This window comes from Podarcis liolepis, assembly GCF_965112155.1.
Source record: "Podarcis liolepis genome assembly, chromosome: 4".
In the NCBI taxonomy this organism is placed as follows: Eukaryota; Metazoa; Chordata; class Lepidosauria; order Squamata; family Lacertidae; genus Podarcis; species Podarcis liolepis.
Window position 1 is genome coordinate 51,751,106 of NC_139558.1, and position 20,760 is coordinate 51,771,865.

A 20,760-nucleotide genomic window follows, 5' to 3' on the forward strand; every position below is an offset into this window, starting at 1 on the left:
TGCAGAACAGACTTTGCCCCATAACAGTAACAATGTTTTCCATTACTCAAAAATGTTGTCTATTGAAGATACTACAGTCGTACCTTGGAAGTCGAACGGAATCCGTTCTGAAGCTCCATTTGACTTCCAAAACGTTTGGAAACCAAAGCACGGCTTCAGATTGGCTGCAGGAGCTTCCCTTTCGGCTTTCAAAACTGAAACACTCACTTTTGGGAGCTGATTTGTTTGGGATCCAAGGTATGACTGTATTCATCATATTTGGAATCTTGTTTTGGATCTTTAGCATGACATGAATTAGGATGGTACATTCTGGCCAAGCAATCTGTGACCCCCTTAACATATTTCCCATTAGCCACAGAGCATGGCTAATGGTGATTATAGGAGCAGTAGTTGTAAACATCTGGAGGGGCAGAGGCTGCCTAACAGGGTAGAATGGTAAAAACCTTTCCGGCATCATTGCTTTTAAAACACAAGCTTCAAACAGGAACCTCCAGTATCAGCGCAAGCTGGGTGGAAATACAGCAGAAGATGCCTTAGGAGGTTGAACAGTGACCACCACTATAAAGGAGCCTGTAGTGGAAGGAAAGATTAAAATGCTTTTTAAAAAAAAGCATTCTAAACATGGCACTTATTTTGAAGCCTGTGAAAAACCCCCCGAAGAGTTCCTGACGCTGGTGCTTGAGAATTATGACAGAACCAGACAAGATGCATAAAATATAGTTTCTCCCCCTTTTATTGTACAATAAAAAAATACAACAGAGCCAACGGGAGACACTACTGCCCTACACATGAACACCAAATTCCGCTACCATTTAAGAAGCACTGGTAAAATAAAAGTATGTGCCTGCTGCCAGAAAGGCAAGAGTGGGTCACAAAGGATCATTACTGATCTTCTGACTTAGGAGCTGACCAACTGGTGTGTGCAAGAGTTCGATGTCACCCAAATTCCTACATGGCTTCATACAGACACCGCACAGAGAACAAACTGCAACCCACAAGCATCACCCACTTCCAGTACTTTCCATGCAGAAGCCACAGAAACCTAGTGAATCTGAAGTAAACTTCCCTGCCCCATATTTTTTGGCCCCCAAGGCACATTTAGAAATAAACAAGATGCAGTCCCCATAAAATACTCATGAGAAGGACAAAAACACCTGCACCTAAACAGTAAAAAAGCAAAAAAGGACACATAATTAGCAGATGAACAAGCAGCTTCAATGCTGCATCCCATTCCAAGTGCTTTGGCCACAACAGATTTCAATAAAACTGCATGATATCCCCTATTCAGAAATTAATGCACCCATCAACACACAAAAAGAGCAGATATGTGATAAGTAGTCGCTATTCTTTGCATGAAGAGCATGGCAATCTTGTAAAAATAATAGGTTAAAATGTGACTTGCCCCCCCTTCCCAAAGGCTTCTGGGAAGGAGGCAGAAGGACTCCACAACCCTGTCAGCCTCACGCCGCCTCCCCAGCGCTTACTGGCTTTGGGAAGGCACCCCCTTGGTCCCAGCATGGGGAACTGGTTGAGCTGATCTAAATCTGCCTCTGATGGAGCTTAAAAGCATAAACACTTTTTGGGTGACAGTACTCAGCCACACAGCACTGTTTTTTGCTGCCCATTACAACCATTTTGTGCTGCCACTTTTATCAATTTATGAGTACCCACACTCCTTTAAAAAAAATATAAAAAAATACTGCATATATTGCTCCCCCCTTCTACTATGCTGAACAATTCAAACTGATGGAATCTAAGTCAAAGTGGCTGTGAGGCAGTTTGTCCTTGAGAAGTTTAATGCATAAGACACAGCACGGCACTAAGGGTTGTTTGCGAGTAAGCAAAGTTCTTCCAGATTCACGAACTGCAAGTGATGAACCACATCTTTTAGTAAGAAAGATATAATCTACCAAAAAGCTGTCTAGCGCACTAGCCTTCCGGAAGCAGCAGCAGAAGCACACGTTTTTAGCCAAGTAATTTTGCTAAGTGGTCCCGAGCTTGAACCAGACGATCCATGCGGTCAGACAAGAACTGCCTCTGTTCAGCAGCATCTGTGCGCTCCTGGATCAGAAGGCTCAAATTCTCCCTTTGACTCAGGAGCAGCATCATTTCATTCTTCAGCCTGTTTTCATATTTATTGAGGATGAAGTACTGGATAATGAGGGGAATTTGGGAGGAGAGACGTTTGATTACAGTCTGAAATGAAAAAAGACGCATGCACTGCAATTAGTAACTTCCACATATGGGTAATTCTGTTTCTGAATGAGCAGTGGTAAAGACTTGGGCAGTCACCCAGCACTGTCTTGCTTGAGGGGGGAAATAAGTGTGGAATAATGGCAGGGGAGAAAAATTGCGACTGAGCAAAATATATCCACTGCTGGAGATAAAACATTGGGTGGCCACAATGGCATCTGAGCCTCATGGGGGCCAGGCAAGGAAGGCTAGCATTATAACCTCACAGCACTGAAGATGCCATGTGGTCCCCACGCCTTGTGGGAGCCTTTGACTTAATAGCATATTTATAAATGAGGCTCATGATAAACCAGGAGTATCTTGGAATGAATGTGATCATGAACTCTCAGTTCAATCTGATTTGCTATGCAATATTGTTAGCAATTATAATCAAAGTTAAACGGGTACAAATGATATTGGTGACTTGAGGCTGCGATCCTGGGAGTAAGACCCATCAAATTCAACAGGACTTACTTCTGAGTAAATATGTTCAGGAATGCCATGTAACTCACCTTGAAGTATGCCTCCAAATGAAAAGCTGTTTCAGCGATTGCAGTGCCTTCTTCAGCTATCGCTGTGGTTTTCCCCCCTCTTGCAGCTTCCTTTACAGCTCTTAAGCATGACTGGTAGTGATTGTCCTGACAGAATAAGGTCTTCTCCATTGCAAACTGGATCTTGACTATAGCTTTAGCTTCCTTTGCTTGTTTCTCCATAATACTTTCAATTCTATTCTGTGAAAGGCAAAAATAACAGACATTTCCAGTGATGTAGCATAGAAGGAATCACATCTGACTATTCCATATGGAGATACTGGACATAACACTCGCACACGTACTCCCATGACCTTTAATCTCAAACTGCCTTCTTTTACCACACATTGCACTCAAGCTCCCTAAATCCACTTATTCTGCAAGCTCTCCTCCAGTGTAAAAGACTACAGTAGCACCTCGAGTTACAGACGCTTCAGGTTACAGACGCTTCAGGTTACAGACTCCGCTAACCCAGAAATAGTACCTCGGGTTAAGAACTTTACTTCAGGATGAGAACAGAAGCGCGGCAGCGGGAGGCCCCATTAGCTAAAGTGGTACCTCAGGTTAAGAACAGTCCTCCAGAACGAATTAAGTTCTTAACCTGAGGTACCACTGTACAACAAATGGAAGTGTCTATCAGTGGACACCGGAGTGGGTGTTCTACCCCAGGAGAAGAGTTATGTGGCCTCCACTCCCCTAGCAAAGAAAAATGACCATCCGGAAAATGGCCTGACACCACCAGAAGAGATCGAACTCATTGCCTCCTTTGCAGATTTACCAGTGGCGGAACAAAAAGAAATTATTAATAGGCTGGAATCGCTTAAAACCCAACTTATTAGGAAGTACAGCTCCAGAACACCCACGTACAGCGAACATGACATCCTAGAAGAACCAGATCATATGGATCTCGAAATTTCTAATGCTAAGTGTATGTCGGTAATGAAGGACAAGATAAAACCCCAAGAAGCAACTACCAGTCCTCCCCTCCAAGCAGAACAACCCTCCGTGCTCTTAATAGATTTACATGACCGTCCCTCGATAAACATACCTGAAGAAAGCAGCTCACAACAGGAAAAATCCCCTTCTACACACTCATCAATGCCAGACCTGGAACCTTCTTATAGTACTGTCCAATCAAGAGAAGAGGTCCTTTCCCAACCTTCTCAAATAGCCCACTCGCCCAGCTTTATCCCTCATTGCGGAGTATTATGGATTCAACAGCAAGACCAGATTATCGTTGTCCTTTACTTCTCTACGCAGATGATGCGGTACTACTCTCTTACTCCAGAGTGGGTTTAAGGAGGGCACTAAAGATTTTTGCGACATATTGCCATTCTAATCATCTGTCTATCAACCACACCAAGTCCAAAGTACTGATATTTTCAAGGAGTCGAAAACTTTATCCATGGAAATTGGAGGGCAAGAAAATTGAACAAGTACATAAATTTAAATATTTAGGAATTTATTTTCAATATAATTTAGGGTGGAAAGCGCACGTTGAATACCTTCAAAACAAGACAAAAGCCCTATCACACTCCCTCCTCCGTTTTTTGTACTCTGAGGGGGCCTTATTCATCCCTGCTGCCTTGAAAGTGTATAGCATTAAAGTGATGGCCACAATGGCCTATGCTGCACCTTTATGGGCTGCCTTTGCTAACCTCTCACCTTTAGAGTCGCTTCAAAGCCAATTCTTACGCCGACTTCTAAAATTACCAACATGCGTAAGTAATGCGGCTATTCGCTTAGAAATGAAGATCCCCTCAGTGGAGTTAGTTCTATGGAGGAGAGTTTTGATTTATTGGATATCCCTATGGCATAAACTCCCGAACCACTATCTCATTCAATGCATGTGGCGGGATAACTTCACAAATTTGTGGTCAGGAAAAATCCATGCCAAATTGCTGTCCTATGAGATCTCGCCCACTGAATTGCTCAAACTGGATCTAAATGTGGCAAAAAGGTGTATAAATCAAAGGCTGGATGATGTGGAGCTATACCAAAATTTCTTAGCCGGTGGTGGAGCCTGCTCGCCGTTAAATTTCGGCATAACCCCAATCTACCGTGCTCCGTCTTACTTAACATCGCTTATGACCGCGTCTCACCGTTATGCCTTCATTAGAGCTAGGTTCAATGTTTTTCCAACAAACGTGCTGAGACATAGATTCACTAAGGGCCAAGTCTCTTCAATGTGTGCTTGTGAAATGAAAACATCGGAATCTCTACATCATGTTATGTTTATCTGCCCTATGTACAGTTCAGCTCGTGCTAGTATACTAAACTCCATAATCCAGCCTATGGCTGACAAACCAGTAGATTTACAGCTTGCCTGGGTTCTTCAAGATGTGGATCCTTATATTACCCTACAGGTTGCTAAATTCCTAACAGCCGTCCTCTCGTACAAGAGACGGAATGGAATGTTAGCTGATTATTGATATAAGAATTTTTTATAATGACATCAGATATTGATTTTAGCGTAGTGCCTAAATTTTTAATCTTAATCTTAAATTTTACTTTTGAATTGTTAATATCTGTCCTTGTGTGCTGTGAGCTGTGTTGTATTGCTTATGGCTTGTGCGAGTCCGCTGTTTTATTCAATTTGTTTTGTTGTGTTGTGTTTTATGGTGGGCGTAAAGCCGAATAAACATTTTGATATTGTCTATGTGCCTAACATTTGAACATTTCAGGGGGAGTAGGGCACCAAGAGAAACCCGGTTCTATGAACTGAATTTATTTCATACTCTGAAATACTCTGCTTCACTGCATACAAGTTCTGTTGCTTTTGATAGCTGCTTGCGAAAAACTAAACTTCCACCCCTCCTCCAGCTTGTGAAAATTTTTTCAGCACTGCCCATCCAGTTTCTACAAACAGCAGAGCTAGATTAAAAGGAAAATGATGCAGAAGAAGAAATGCAAACATGTGGTATATGCACAATTTTGACACACACCAAGGACCAAAGGAGCGACACAGACTAGACCAGTGTGTGGATAATAATTAGGGCACAACTTTTTTCATTACAGCAGCAAGCAATTCATGATCAGGAGAGAGGGGGGGTAGGGGAGAACCTGGTCCCATCCTGACCCGGTGAGTTGAATAGCACAGGCCAAGAGGCCCAGAAGATGGCACATGTTAGATGGCACAATCCAAGATAGAGTGAGATAAATGAGATGAAATAAACAAGTCAGAACATAGCAGACTTATTCTAACCTCTGAACAATGGTTCAACAGATCACAAGAAGCAGCAAGCTGATATCAAGTTACACAGAAATTAGGGCCCATATCCAACAAAGCATTACTGGGCACTAGCTGGTATCAATAATGGGTAAAGCAAGTTATTAGCACAGGGAAAGTAGGGATGGCTGAAAAATGAAATACTATGAACTCATCCTCCCAGCTGCTCAAAAGGAGCAGAGGGAAAGAAGGGGAGCCCACCAGCCGAGGAGGGAGTGAGGATCATTCATGTCTCAGCATGATGCTGGAATACAATAGATGTGATGGGGGGGGAAGGGGGGGGAGAAACTAACTGCAACAAATAACAGAAACAAAACAAATGGGATTGTCCCACTATGACAGTACCTGGGGCCAACTGAATGTTATATTACCGTAACTTTTTAAAATCTGCTCATGTTTATTTTGAAGAAAAATAAGCAATCATGGGTGAGCAACCCAGAATTGCTCTTCCACTGGGTGAGGGATGCACTCTATCCTCTATACTGTTTACTGCTAAGGAGGGGACTAATTTTCAGCAGGAAACTGGTGATGAGTCCCAGTGAGCATGTTTCAGGTGTGGGTCCCACAGCTGATTTTTATTTAGAAAAGGGACAAATTCCAAGAATTTTTCCCAAAATAAAACCATAGTTTAGCCCATCATTACATGTAATCATGGCTGGCCAACAGCAGATAGTAGGATGGTTTCAGGCAGGGACACTCCTTTCTGATGATCATGTTTAGATTATGAATGGGGGAGCTCAGGAAGCATCCTCTCCCTGCCAGCAGCTCCACACATCCAAGAGAGTTTAAATCTGCATCATGTTGTTCTTACCTTGGCTTCCGAATGAAGATTATGAAATCCTTCAAAATGGCTTTTAGCAATCGCCACAAAACCTTGACGCACTATTTCTGAAAGGGGGGGGGGGGAGAGAATACACCAAATGATCAGAATCTGTGTAGAAAAATAATTTATTGTTTTCTCACACGTATTTTGGTAAAAATGTTGCATACACCCAAACCATTAACAATTCCATTCATTTTTTCCTACAGCCCTTTTACGAAAATATAAATGTTGGAGGTTTCACAGCTCAAGCAAAATCACTTACATTGCATGTGCTTTTATTATATATAGATAGTATTTGAAAACCCCTTTCATATTTTTATGTTATGTATAATCAATCCCCTTTATTACCCACCTTTCACCCTAAAGTCCTATGGCGGGTACAACTGCAACATTTAAAATGATTTAAAACAACTTACACTGTCCCAGTAGCCAGAAAACTGAATTTAATAAATGGACTTACCTGTAACTCTAGTTAGAATATCAACAGCTGGCCTTTCTAGATTGTTGATATATTTCCTTATAATCATCTCAAACGTATTGTAATTGAGAAATCCAGGAAGCTCTCTGCCACGATACTGATTTTCAAATTTCCACTTCTCAGGGAGTAGGGATTCTTGAACTGCAGGAAGAAGAACATTTTTTAAAAACCCCTAAAACCTGTCATGGATTTACGAAAGCTCAGTAAATCACCCTGGGAACCAGTTAGTTGAAATCAGGATAGGTTTAGGTTTGTTTAATTTACACCATCATTTTTCATTACAGAAGTCCCCAAATTAGCACAGGGGTCCCAGCTCCTGCCAACCTAGCAGTTCGAAAGCATGTCAAAGTGCAAGTAGATAAATAGGTACCTCTCCAGCGGGAAGGTAAACGGCATTTCCGTGCGCTGCTCTGGTTTTGCCAGAAGTGGCTTAGTCATGATGGCCACATGACCCAGAAAAACTGTCTGCGGACAAATGTCAGCTCCCTCGGCCAGTAAAGCAAGATGAGCGCCGCAACCACAGAGTTGTTTGCGACTGGACTTAACTGTCAGGGGTCCCTATCTAACACAGTGCTCTCCACTGTTAATTTTCAGCTAGCATGGTCAATAGTCAGAGGTGAAGGGATTTGTGATCCAGCAACAAAATTCAGCATCAGTAGCATATTTTATTAAGGTGGTCCAAATAGAGGTTGAAATGTTTCTTCCTATTCTATGTGTTTCTAATAGAACTAGGAGCCTTGCAGTTGGTTTAAAAGCAACCGAAGATCCTCCACTGCTTTTCCCAGGTGCCTGATAACACAAAATCTTAGGATGCATCCTGCTTAAACCTAATCATGTCTGTTACTCCATCGTCCCTTCTATTTAAGGTTGATAAAAGCTCCAGACAAGGATAAGCTGGACTTAACATCTTACCTCAAAACAAAGTTCTTTGTACAGCATTTCTTTTAAATGCACACACCTTTTTATTTTACGGTAGCCATTTCTAATCCTGGAGACTCAGTTTAGAAGGGACATGTGATGCTATTAAAACAAGAGCTGCTCTAGACACAGAGTAGTCTGTACTTACTTTTTAAGCCACTACTAGCAACTCCTTCGCCCCATTTCTGAAATTCTTTACGAACTTTAGTAAACAGTCTGGCTTCATTTTCAGACACACTTTCTTCTCCTTGTACTGTGCTTCCAAAATCTGCAATAAAGTGCTCGATTTTCTGTGGAAGCAAACAATTTAAAGAGACGCAGTGAGGTTTGTTGATTATAAAGACAATTTGATTTGTGCATGTTTCAAATCTGAACAAAGTGTTTTTTCAGCAATGATAATGAGTGTTTATTTTTGTTGCAATGTTAGCAATATTTAGAAAGTCCTGCTCTGATGAGTTTTAATTTATTTTAGTCTATTCTATTGTGGCTTTAACTTTTTGTATGTTTTTAATTATGGTGTACTTTTTTAAAGAGATTTGTTTTTATCTTTTTGTAAACCAATTTGAGTTTCCCCCCTACAATCAAGCAGTATATAAATTTTCTGAAATACATAAATAATTATGTTGCAGACATCAATTCAACTCAGACAGCAAGTCCATAATGTTAAAATGATCAAGCAAATTGGCTGGCAATGTGTCCAAGCAGACAAACACACATTCATCCAATTTTTTTTTAAAAAAAAGCATCCAAAATTTGTTCCAGAACTTGCCTCCATAAAGCTATGAGCAATGTAATCATTTTGGAACTGAATGGCTCACATTCGAAAGAATGCATATGTCATAGTTGACTCCAGATTGACAGTATTTTGTGGGAGAGAGTAAACAGAATACTGGAAATTTAGGTTTGTGCAATGAAAGTGAATTAAAGCACTCTGGCACAATCCACTTTGGATAGTGATGGGAAAATGCCCCCAAAGTGTGGGATAAACAACCAACAAATCTGAATGACTGCTCAGCGAAGACTAGACAATATCTAACCACCATGTAAGCTTTGTGCAAGCAAATCAGGATGACTATTTAATAAACAGGAGGCCTAAGATTAGTTGAACGTAATCACTGGAAGTATTCATCCCAGAAAATAATTGAGAATATGTAAGAGACAAAGTATGTAAGCATTCAAATGGGTATCCATTATGAAAGAAGTACCACTGAGTTCAATCAGGCTTCTTCCCAGGTAAGTAGGAATAGAGTTACAAACTAACTTCAGTTTTTGTTGGTGTATAACTATACTAAGTTTTCTCCGCCTTATGAACTCAATACATAGCTTTCCAGTAGGCAGAACAGAAAAGTAGCTGAATGGGTTGTACACAGAGTGAGGTAGGTCAGAAACTCAAATGACACAAAGCATCTTCGATTTACAGCAAAGACAGGTTCATGACTTATCTTACGTTGGCTTCTGGTTCTGGATGCCTCCAAGGCTCACATACTCTTACACTGACATATGTTGTCTGCATAACACTATTAAGACTAGAAAAGTTTAGCACGAGTCCTCATCAGTGTACTTACCTCTGCTAAAAAATATTGTTTCTCGCCATCGGTTTTTGGCACGGCTTTGCCATATCTCTGCATTTCAGTATCTGTCTTTTGGAGTTGAAATCTTATTTGCTCTTCTAAAGTGGGCAAAGATTTCTAAAAAGAAAAAAGAAAGAAAGAAAAGATGTATATGGTGCTGGGGGGAAAAACTTGTAATGAGTAAAGAAACAAACTTTGGGGTTGATGTTTCATTGTTGTTGTTTTTAAAGTGTCATTTTGCTAACTTACGGAAATGTGTTCCACAAGCTCGCTTGTCAGTTTCTCAGCTAGTAAGGGGACTGTGGCTTTTTTTTCCTGTAGAAGGATACTGTATGGGAACAAAGAAAATGTTTACTAGAAAATCTGATGCTAACAATTGCAGTTAAACTCACTAATGTTTTTAGTGTTGCATTACATTTTACACAATATTACTTTGCTTCCTGTGAAAAGTGTGGTTTATAAATATTTAATAATAATAACAATGATAATAATTTATACCCTGCTCATCTGGCTGAGTTTCTCCAGCCACTCTGGGTGGCTCTCAATTGAGTATTAAAAACAATACAGCATTAAATATTAAAAGCTTCCCTAAACAGGGCTGCCTTCAGATGTCTTTTAAAAATAGGATAGTTGCTTATTTCCTTGACATCTGATGGGAGGGCATTCCACAGAGCAGTTGCCACTACTGAGATGACCCTTTGTCTGGTTCCCTGTGACTTCACTTCTCGCAATAAGGGAACCGCCAGAAGGCCCTCAGCGCTGGACCTCAGTGTCCAGGCTGAACGATGGAGGTGGAGATGCTCCTTCAGGTATATAGGACTGAGGCCGTTTAAGTAACTGTAATTATACTATTATCTAAAAAATCACTCTCTAGTCTATGAGTACCTAAAGCATTTATGTTTCTCGAAAAATGCTCTCTCTTCCTTGAGTGCAGAGGCCAAGGTCATGTTGGACTGGATATCTTGCTGCCCACGACATTTCACAATCATATATCCCTTTTTCAAGGGAATGACTTGGTTTCTCACTATGTTCACAACTGTCCCCTCAGTTCCTTTGTCCATCAGGTCAGGCTTTGTCACGATCCCTTGGGATGAAATACGGAAAGACATTAGGAAAAACCCCAACATAATACAAAATGGCAAAGGTGATGCACAATTGAAGGACTGTTCACACTTGTACAGAAATCATCTTGTCTGTATTGGCAAAATCAAGGGTTCAAAAACCATCATGCAGGCCAAAGAGTTCTACTTTCTTGCAGTAGAATTAAGCAAAATATTATGTCTTTGAACCAGGGCCAACTGAAACATTATGGAGAAACCACCACTTCCCCTGAATTCCCTAAGCTAACTTTCAGGTACGATGAAGTATGTTGTCCCATTGCCAGTGCTGAATAAAGTCCAGCTGCCACTCCAGCAAAACTCCCTATATAGAACTGGGGACCTTTGGCTTGTCTTCATGATGAGGAAAAAAGGAAACACATGTTTTCATGTGGGTTAGTGAGATAAATAAAGAATACTTAAGGAACTAAACAAATAGTGACCATGAACCATTTAAAGCAACAACAACCTACAAATACCGACATTCCGGGATCTGAAAAGCACGTTCTCATTTCAACAGTGCAAGATTATCAAAGTTAAGGAGAATTATTTTGCCTCCTTACCAAGCGTTCTCTCTCCATTTGGATCCACCTCCTGGGCCATTTTCAGTGCCTCTGTTGTGGCAATATCAACATTACTTGGAACCACCACTAAATTTATTGTCTCTTGTTTATCAATAAATGTTTTTATCAGCTTTTTGATCTGCAATGAAGACAAACAGTACTGCTTTTAGAGCTACTGTAGAGTTATTTCACTGTTTGATAGAAAGTTGCCTAGGCCAAGTTGAAGCTAGTACAGGAATCAAGGCAGGATCATATACTGGGCAAGCTGCAAGGCTGAAAGAGGACTGGGGTTGCCAGTTTAGGGGGTAGGCAGAAAGCACCAGGACTGGGAGCTTGCAAGAGGCAGCAGGAAAGGAGCAGAAACCTAGTAAGGAATGCAGTACACTTACGGAGAAAGCTCTCTTGGGCAAGATATTTAGTGTTTTACCTGATCTCCAATATTTACTGGCTGATTACCCACAGCCACTCTTGCAATCCCTGGCAGATCAATCAGAGTCAAGTCTGGAACTTCAGGAGATCTAATTTCAAGGGTAATTAGTTTATCACTAATGGCCACTCCATCACCAGCTATTATGTTCTGAGCTGGAATGAAGAAAGCAAGAAAAACTTTAACATCAACATTTCAGATACTCATGTCATAGGACTGGCAGCCTCTTCTGGCTACCATTTGTTATACAACACAGGTGCCAAACTTGGCAGGAAGGAAAACTCTTTAGAAAATCAGTACAGTGGCATCTCAGGATGCAAACGGGATCCGTTCCGGAGCCCCGTTTGCATCCTGAAGCGAATGCAACCCGCGGCTGTGCGTGCCGCGATTCGCCCCTTCCGCACATGCGTGTGACATCATTTTGACTGTCTGCGCACTCGCGAGCAGTGAAACCCAGAAGTAATGTGTTATGTTACTTCCGGGTTGCCGCAGAGCGCAACCCGAAAGTGCTCAACCTGAAGCAATTTCAACCCGAGGTATGACTGTATCTTCTTATAATTCTGAGACCGGAAAGGTTAATATGGCTATGTTTATCAAACAGTGTTAACGGAACTGTTATAAATTTTCATGTAAAACATGTAAAAGTTAATTCTGGTTTCCAATGGTGCAGTTTTATTTTTAAGGGCTGTTGTTTTTTGCATACAGAAGGACCCATGGTTCAATCTCTGAACCATCCCCAGGGAGAGAAGAGCTGGGGGAAACATCTCTGCCTGAATCTTCTAAACAGCAGCTGCCAATAACTGCAGACCTGGGACCCCTTCATGGGATATCTGTGACACCACAATGCCCACAAGACTCCCCCCCCCCACCTAAGAAAAAAACCTGCTGAAGGACAGCAATTGGGAAAGCTGGGGAAGGTTAAAAGAATACTATAGAAGCCACGTAAGAGCCATCATTTGATTTCAGCAATGCATTTGCTTCCACATCTCCCAAACTTTAGCCATTGAAGATATTTGGCCAGCAATGTGGAATGGAAAAGAATCCAGTGCGCTTTCTATAAGTTCGTAAGTTCATTTGTGACAATCAATGTCAAATACAATGTGAGAAGCTTCATTGTTCTCAAGTGTTAAGCTTTGTTTGCTAAATACAAGTAAAATAAATACACTAAATTGGATAAGATTTTCTAAGAAACCTTATTTTAATTTTAAAAAATCCAGTGCAAAATTACCCTAAATTTTCTGGTAAACCTCATCACTGGTTTTGGGACTATACATAGAATATAGTTGAAGAAGTATTCTCATGTATAACAGAAGGAAATTAAGAAAGAAAATAACGATCTGTTATTGAATACAATGGAAACCACAACACTCACCTTTTCTTATTTCTATTTCTACCATTAAAGGATTTGCAAGTTCCATATATTTTCCCAGGTAACTGATTTTCCCATTCCATTTTTCGCCAGGCAGCAGCTTTTTTAGCCTGAGTTCTAAGGGACATCTGGTGACAATGCCTGTTCATGAAGAGAATCCAATTCATTAAAAGTATAGGTTATTCAGATTCACAGAAACTTCCTAAAGATTGCTAAAAACAGGCAGAATCCCATGGATTATGATGAAACAACACCTAGTTCTAGGGCAAAATCAGCTCCTAAAATGGACCTCCATAAATAATCTGAGCTATGCTGCAGATGTAGGCAGCTATCTTAAAATCTTTGCACTTAACCTTATAGGTGAACAGTGCCATCCCCCCCCCCCCCCGATAATATTACACCAAGCTTTCTAAAAATCAATTTAGTTTCTCAGACTTCTAACTGGTAACATTGCTTTCTTTGAAGTGTATCCAACCCTCCGAGATGTTAAAATAATGCAGGCAGACACCAAAGAGAAGGTAACTTTAGAAAATAAAGATGCCTCTTATAAAGTAGGAACACTGAAGTTAAAAAATCTCTGAACTTGCACATCCTCAAAGCTTCCCAGAAGGAAAAGCCGGCGGGAATTCTCACCACTGCCCCGTGGAAGAGCGACTCCAGAAAGAGCTTCCAGAACTGAGCTTTTCCCTGAGCTCTGATCGCCAATCACCGCAATTGCTGGCAATGCCAAGTCCTTCTCCACTCCGAGGGCTCTCAGAGTATCAATGAGGTCAATACAAGGGCGGATCTTCTCTTCGTATTGGCTGAATAAGGTGTTTTCTGGTTTCTGGTTAAAAACACACACATACACAGTTCACTTCCATTTTAGTATGTGGCTCTATTCATACATCATCCGAGCCGTGGTTAATGGTTTGCTTTGAATAGGGAGAAAACTCCTGCTTTGCGCAAATGGGACCACAAAACACAATCTCTGAAGTTATGTCTAAAGTGGGGGCTTGTTTCATTCAAACAAATTACGATGAAGAAACAAAAGAACCGCCCTTGGGTCAGATGTAAAGCTAAGCCAGAATTGTATTTCAAACACTGAGTGACACTCATAGGAGCAGCTTGGATCAAAAAGATCACTGAACACCCACAAAAAGTAGTATTGGTTCTAGACCAGGCTAGGCACTTTTCATTTATTTCTGCAGAAGAGTTCCTTTTTACGGAAAGGCTTTTCTGCATCTTTTACTAAGAGCTATCTCTTAGTGAAATTCCCATTACAGGAATAAACATAATCTGGTCCTGTTTCTCAGAATATATGTTATTTACAAAACTTCACACTGGTCATTAATGAACAAAGCAAATAAAGCAACATAATCTTTTTCTCTTTTTTAGCCATCTGGCCAGATACCTAATGCTGACTCATTCACATACAATTGAACATTGGTTTTTGAACAGCTTAGTTCTTGGATGTTTTTGCCTCCGAACGCCACAAACTTGGAAGTGAGTGTTCCGGTTTGCGAACTATTTTTGGAAGTCGAACGTCCGACACGGTTTCCGCAGCTTCTAATTGGCTACATGAGCTTCCTGCAGCCAGTTAGAAGCCACACTTTGGTTTCAGAACATTTTGGAAGTCAGACTTCCAAAACGGATTCCTTTCGACTTCTGAGGTATGACTGTAGTCATTTACACTGACCCAGACTTCCTTGATCACATGCCCTGATAAGGACACCTGTTGCTGGAGAAATTTTCCATTGCCTAGCAACTAGAATATTCCAACAGGACCATGAGCAGAATTTGTGTTCCTTATCATTCTCAAACGTCACTAATGTAGTTGATTCATAACCAGTCTCCTTCCAGAAAGAGACAACACACCAGGCAGGTTAGTTCCCATGAGAAAGATTCCCTCTCACTCAAGACAACTGGCCGTCTAGAGAGGAAGACAGTGGCCTCCCTTGTGGTTTCCCCTCTCCATCCATCCTTCCTTCCCCTACTAGTCTTGTAATGGGTCCTGTTCCAACATCTGCTCCCTGAACCCTCACACAGGCTCTTATGGCTAGGAGCCTATACTCTTGAGAGTGTGTGGGCAACACCTGTTAAACTCTCCAAAGCCAGAGGGGTGGCTGAGTAAGACATCCAGTACGGTCATACCTTGAAAGTTGAACAGAATCCGTCCCGGAAGTCCATTCGACTTCCAAAACATTTGGAAACCAAGGGAGCTCCTGCAGCTAATTGGAGGCCGCACTGGATGATTGGGTTCCAAAAACGTTCACAAACCGGAACACTCACTGGGTTTGCGGCGTTCGGAAGCCAAAATGCTCGACTTGCAAGGCGTTCTGCTTCCAAGGTATGACTTTAGTTACAAGCAGGGCTCAAGGGAGAAGCAGCAGGATAAATTTCAGAAAATAAGAGTAATTATGCAGACCCACTTAATTTCAGATTTTCTTGGCCAGTAATCTGATTTCTGAGGCATACAATCCTAGATTTGTTTAGTGTCAAGAATGCACAACCTTGAGTAAAAAGTTGGCTCTAAATTGCAGGATTTCATTGCTAACAAGGTGCATATTAACTCAAAAGACTTACTTTATTAGGTTGGTTTTGTTTTCCCAGTTGATCCACATCCTCTTGTTTTATGGGACTGAACACAAAGCCTTCCATTTTTGATGGAGCAAATACATTTGGTGCAGCAAAGTATGATATAGATTTAGCTTCTTCTGGCAACAGTGATGGGATTGTGTCTATAGTCCCATTTTGTTGCAGATTCCACCGGTTATCCATCTCCTCATCTGAAGAGCGTCTGTTCCTAAGTTTCCGAGTGCGCCGGTCAGATGGAGACTCACGCCAGGAAGAGGACTTCAACATTTAGTTATCTGGGTCTTTCCTTTATTGATTCCTGAAATGATATTAGACATTTTGTCAAGAATAAGAAAAACTCAAAGCAGTGATGGGGGCTGGATTGGAACTGTGGATGTGGGTGGGTGAAAATGGGGCATGCACATATTTATGGAGATCTGGAAGCAGGAGATACACTAGAATGTTTGTCTCCACTATTCTCAACTTAACTATTTAAATAAGCAGGAGGAAAGGATAACATCTGCACAGCATTTTACATTCCATCTTAATGCAAGATAGCTGTCAATCTGCATAATATCTTTATCCAACAATGGTTCAATATTTAATACACTTCCAGTGCAATCCTATGTGGTTTACTTGGAAGCAATTCCCACTGTATACCATAGGGTTTACTTCCAGGTAAGGTCAGAATGCTATACAAGCTGAATTAAAAAACTCTAAGGCTAGAACTATAAAACTCTGCTCTCTCAGATCCAAACAAAGGGGAAAGTTCAAAAGGAAGAGTCCTGTGCAAACAAGTTCTGCTTTTGCAAGCTTGCATATCCTTTCATTTAAATAAATTGGATTTTTTAAAAAAATGTCACCATGTGTATTTTTTCCCCTCACCATGTGCCTGTCTGCAATAATGTATTTTCCCTTTTCTTGAGGGCTAGGCATGTTAAGTCTTTTGCAGCAAAAACAAGAGTTCCTGTTGCACCATAAATACAAATAAATAAGTGTATTATGGCATAAGCTTCACAGACTGCAGTCAACAGCAGGTGCGTGAAGTGCTATCCGTCCTCCTAGTCAAGACAGCACTTTGTGTATCTGATACAGAGGACTGCAGTCCTTGAAAGCTTATGCCACAATAAATGTATTAAGTCTTTAAGGCATCAGAAGAAGAAGAAAGGAGTAGAGATGCAAATGAAGGATTTCCAGGTTTCGGCTCTTAACCCATAAGCATAAAGTATAAATACAAACAGAAATTCAAAGCCAGCTGTGTTCACTACCACCACTACCACTATTCTGAAGTAGTAGAAGATAGCAAAGAACTCCTGTCTTCACTCCCTGCTACTCTTCTCAGCTGGCCAGCGCCCACAGGATTTCAGATTGTGACGAAGCACCTGCTCCAAGGCTGAGGGTATCAACCAGGTGGTCACTGTCACATTAGCACCGGAGGAAAAAACTTAAACACGTACAGCAGAGTTGCCAAAAAAAACAGACCAGGGGCAATTGTACTTCATCCAGCAGAGCTTTACTGGTACTGAAGGCAAATGAGCATAAATGGTCACAAATCCAAAACAATTAGGATTGACACAGTCCATAAAAATTCAGTTGCAGCACTTTTACAAACTTAGTAAGACTAAACTTTAACACTACAGCATAAAGAAACAGAACACTAGAACAAAGACAGAAGTGAAAGTGAGTGAGACCCAGGCTCCTCCTGGCCTTACTATATTAGTCAGTATGACCTTGACAGAATGAACAACAAAACCTGTTGAAACCAGCTGTACTCAGTTTCCCAGAGAAATAACCCAAACATCCAAAACCTTCTTCCTGTTTCTTTCACATGGAAATAAACCTTCGATCACAACAAGAAGAAACCTTCTAGAACCTTCTTTGTACAAACCACACACATTGTGTGCCCTGCAGAAAAGGCAAGGAACCCACTTGTGTATAGAGCTCCTGGTATTTGAAAAAACAAAAGTAAACATGTTGGCCCATAAGAAAAAAAATCCTAAATCCACTTTAGGGGAATATCCAATACCTGGTAGGCTTAGTAAAGGTACAGTGGTACCATGGTTCTTGAATTCAATCCATTTTGGAAGTCCGCTCAACTTCCAAAATGTTCGAAAACCAAGACGCAGCTTCTGATTGGCTGATTGGCCCAAGAAACAATGCCGACAGCTGAAATGGATGTTCAGCTTCCAAAAAACAGTCGTAAACCGGAACACTTACTTCCAGGTTTGCGGCGTTCGGGAGCCAATTTGTTCGCCCACTGTGCCATTCGGGAACCAATGTGCCACTGTATTGTCCTACTGTAGATTTTGTGTACGCTTTTAAAGGCAATGTCAATAATTCAGTCTTTGTCCACTAGGTGGCAGGTTCCTGCCTTCTTCCCTGTTGTCGTTTCTCAATAGATTATTTTCACTCTGTTTCCTAGCCAGTTCTCTCAAGAATTTGCTCAGTGCTAAGTGATGATGTTCTCCCGCACTTTAAAAAAATGTTAACGAAATCAATGAGGCCTAGACTTCTAGATAATTGACAGCTGACTGTGTGTGAAACAAAGGATGGAAGTGTTTGATTCATATTCTGCTCTAACCACAAGAACAGAGTTGTGCAAAAATGCTCCAATATGTGTAATGGCAGACTTCCATGTAATGCAAAGAAAGAAATTTGCTAGACAAGCTGATATTTAAAAGGCAACCCTATTTTAGTAACTTGCCAAAATCCTCTTCCAACTTTTGTAATTTTCCAGTGTGTTTGAGGAATAAACTCGTGCGCCTGGTGTTTTTTTTTTTGTCAGCTACTGTATAAATATTTTGCACTTTGTATCATGTTCATAATGTCTATGACACAAAGGTGCAAGCTGACTCTCCTGACATACGTATCAGGAAAATAAAAGATGTCCTGGCATGTGTTTCAAATGATTATCTTATGGTCTGATTTCTGTAACATTTAATTCATAGTTGAAAAACAAAACGAAAACACAGCATGATTATCCATAACACATATGACGTAACTGTAGTAACATAAGATAAGCAGCTGAATAGTATAATATATTTTGTTGTTCCTGGTCATTGTATAAAATTCGATTTTTATCCCATTTATCTGTTGTCTGTGATGCATCCTCCCATTTACAGTAAGCGAAATCTGATAAAATGGCAATGTTCCCAGGTTTTTGTGTGCCATTCTTACACTAAGGAAGTTCTCCCATGTTTTAGAAAACAAATGTTTAGATAGAAAACCAGTCTCGTGTGTAGGAGGGAGAGGGGAATCAGATCAAGATCATGACACTGGTGGAGGGGCTTTAATTCCCCTTCCCCCTGCCCCTTTCTCCAATTTTACATACACGGCTGCTGTCTGCCCTACAGGGGTAAACACGGCAACTTTGCTGGAGGGGAGAATTTTAACTGAGAGAACTGTGGGAAAGAATATCTTACCCCCTTCCCAAAGCTGCAGTTTTTAATCTGATTGTTTTCATTACAGCAGCTGTGGGGACAAACAAACATGGGAGGTCCTGATTGCAAATCTCCTGCTTTATATTTAGTTTGTGGTCCTATTCACAACTATGAGCAGGATTGCTCAGATTATTACTTTCTCTTAAAACATGGTTAGAGAACCTTTAAAAGCCTGGAGGCCACCTGAAAGTGAACCCCGCTGAGATCTTTTGATGAAGGGTGGCATATAATAGAAATGGTAAGAATAACAACAGCAGGAATGATAATAATATTCAACAGCAGGAATGATAATAATATATTCTGGAGCGTTCACCCACACCTGACTCTTCCCCACACCAAGGGGGCATCAAGCTCTGCATCTGCCTGGAACAGGAACCTTTTAGCGCGGCTCCAAACAAGAACGAGCCAACGCCCAAAACTACAGTGAGCGTTCCTATCAGGCGACAAAAGGGGCTTCAGCGCTATTCGCGTCTGCCACAAGGGGCGCCATCAGTCTTCCCTCAGAAAACACCGCCTCCCTGAACCGGACAGCCTGACTAGCCCGGAGCGGAGCATCACTTCTGGGCTGGTGCTACAGGACCGTGAAAGAACGACAACCCGACCGCGTCCCTCAGGCTGTTTTGTGGAGCTTCGCGCGCCTGCCTGAGGGAACTGAGCCCCCTTCCCTGGCGTAGCCAAGGGGGCAGTTTCCCATCAATAAAAAGCAATACGAATCTGAGGGTCTGCGCCCCCTAACCAAAATCCCACGCCCCCTTTCTTAATCCCAACTTCACTTCCCCGAGAGTGACCCTCCCACCCCCGTATCCAACAGGACTTCGGGCGGGACGCTTCCCACCTGCTGCGTCCTGGGGCGCGAAGGCAGAGCGCAATGGGGCCAATCAACGCCGCCCTTCCTCCCCAAGCCAGGGGCCCGAGAACATGGCCTCTCCCTCCCTCCCTCCCTACGAAGCCTCTATTCGCCCCATTAAATGGAAAGGCTGAAGGACCGAGCGAGACCTTTCGGCTCTTCCAGGAGCGAAGGCGGAGCCGCAACCAGCGTCGCTCGCCCTCTTGCGGGATAAAATGAAATCTCTCCTGGAAGTTTGTTTGCCTATCACTCGGTTAACAGCAAGGCGTCGAAAGGGTCGAGGGGAAACGTCACCTTTACGGAGCGGAGATCTTGGATGGCGATCTGTCCCGCTGCCGGATCTCTGGCTCTTGCGTCCACCGAAGCGACTCCGAGCCAGTCTCCTCTGGATCTCCGGGCCGGCAATTTAGCACCATCCCTCGCCCCGCCTTTTCCCCGGGACAAAATCTGGGGAAATGAAACTTAAAAGTAAAATCTGGGCAGAAAGGAAAGCGGGAAGGGGCGGGGAGCGGAGAGGATAGTGCCCGGCGTAGCAACTAAGTTCCCTGGCTCGCCAGCGGGGAGAGCGCAGCTGTGGTCGGATCCTGCTGGCGAGCTTCCCAGAAGGCACCTTGGGGCCGGATGCCGGACGAAGCGGGCCTTACGCCTGATCCCTGCATCTTTACCTTCTTACCCCCCCC

General features: G+C 42.0%; 1 protein-coding gene across 1 annotated transcript; it reads right to left on the minus strand.

Moving 5' to 3' along the window:
* Window positions 1-717: 717 nt before the first annotated feature.
* On the minus strand, window positions 718-20,755 carry LOC310705727 (interferon-induced GTP-binding protein Mx2-like). The gene is made up of 14 exons (XM_083500506.1): window positions 20,375-20,755; window positions 15,803-16,112; window positions 13,871-14,063; window positions 13,241-13,378; window positions 11,869-12,023; window positions 11,442-11,580; window positions 10,667-10,865; window positions 10,031-10,109; window positions 9,776-9,898; window positions 8,359-8,500; window positions 7,275-7,433; window positions 6,803-6,879; window positions 2,745-2,963; window positions 718-2,196 (listed from the first exon to the last, which is right to left on the minus strand). Exons 2-14 carry the CDS (start codon window positions 16,079-16,081, stop codon window positions 1,966-1,968), a joined length of 2,133 nt encoding a protein of 710 aa, XP_083356632.1. The 5' UTR covers window positions 16,082-16,112; window positions 20,375-20,755; the 3' UTR covers window positions 718-1,965.
* Between the last annotated feature and the right edge of the window lie 5 nt (window positions 20,756-20,760).

Excerpts from the sequence above, each read along its gene's own strand:
- LOC310705727 (XM_083500506.1), bottom strand. The coding sequence starts at position 16,081 with ATGTTGAAGTCCTCTTCCTGGCGTGAGTCTCCATCTGACCGGCGCACT. Across the intron at positions 12,024-13,240 it reads AGAAATAGAAATAAGAAAAG|CTCAGAACATAATAGCTGGT; the intron begins GTGAGTGTTGTG and ends TCTTCATTCCAG. Across the intron at positions 2,964-6,802 it reads ATCTTCATTCGGAAGCCAAG|AATAGAATTGAAAGTATTAT; the intron begins GTAAGAACAACA and ends TGCCTTTCACAG.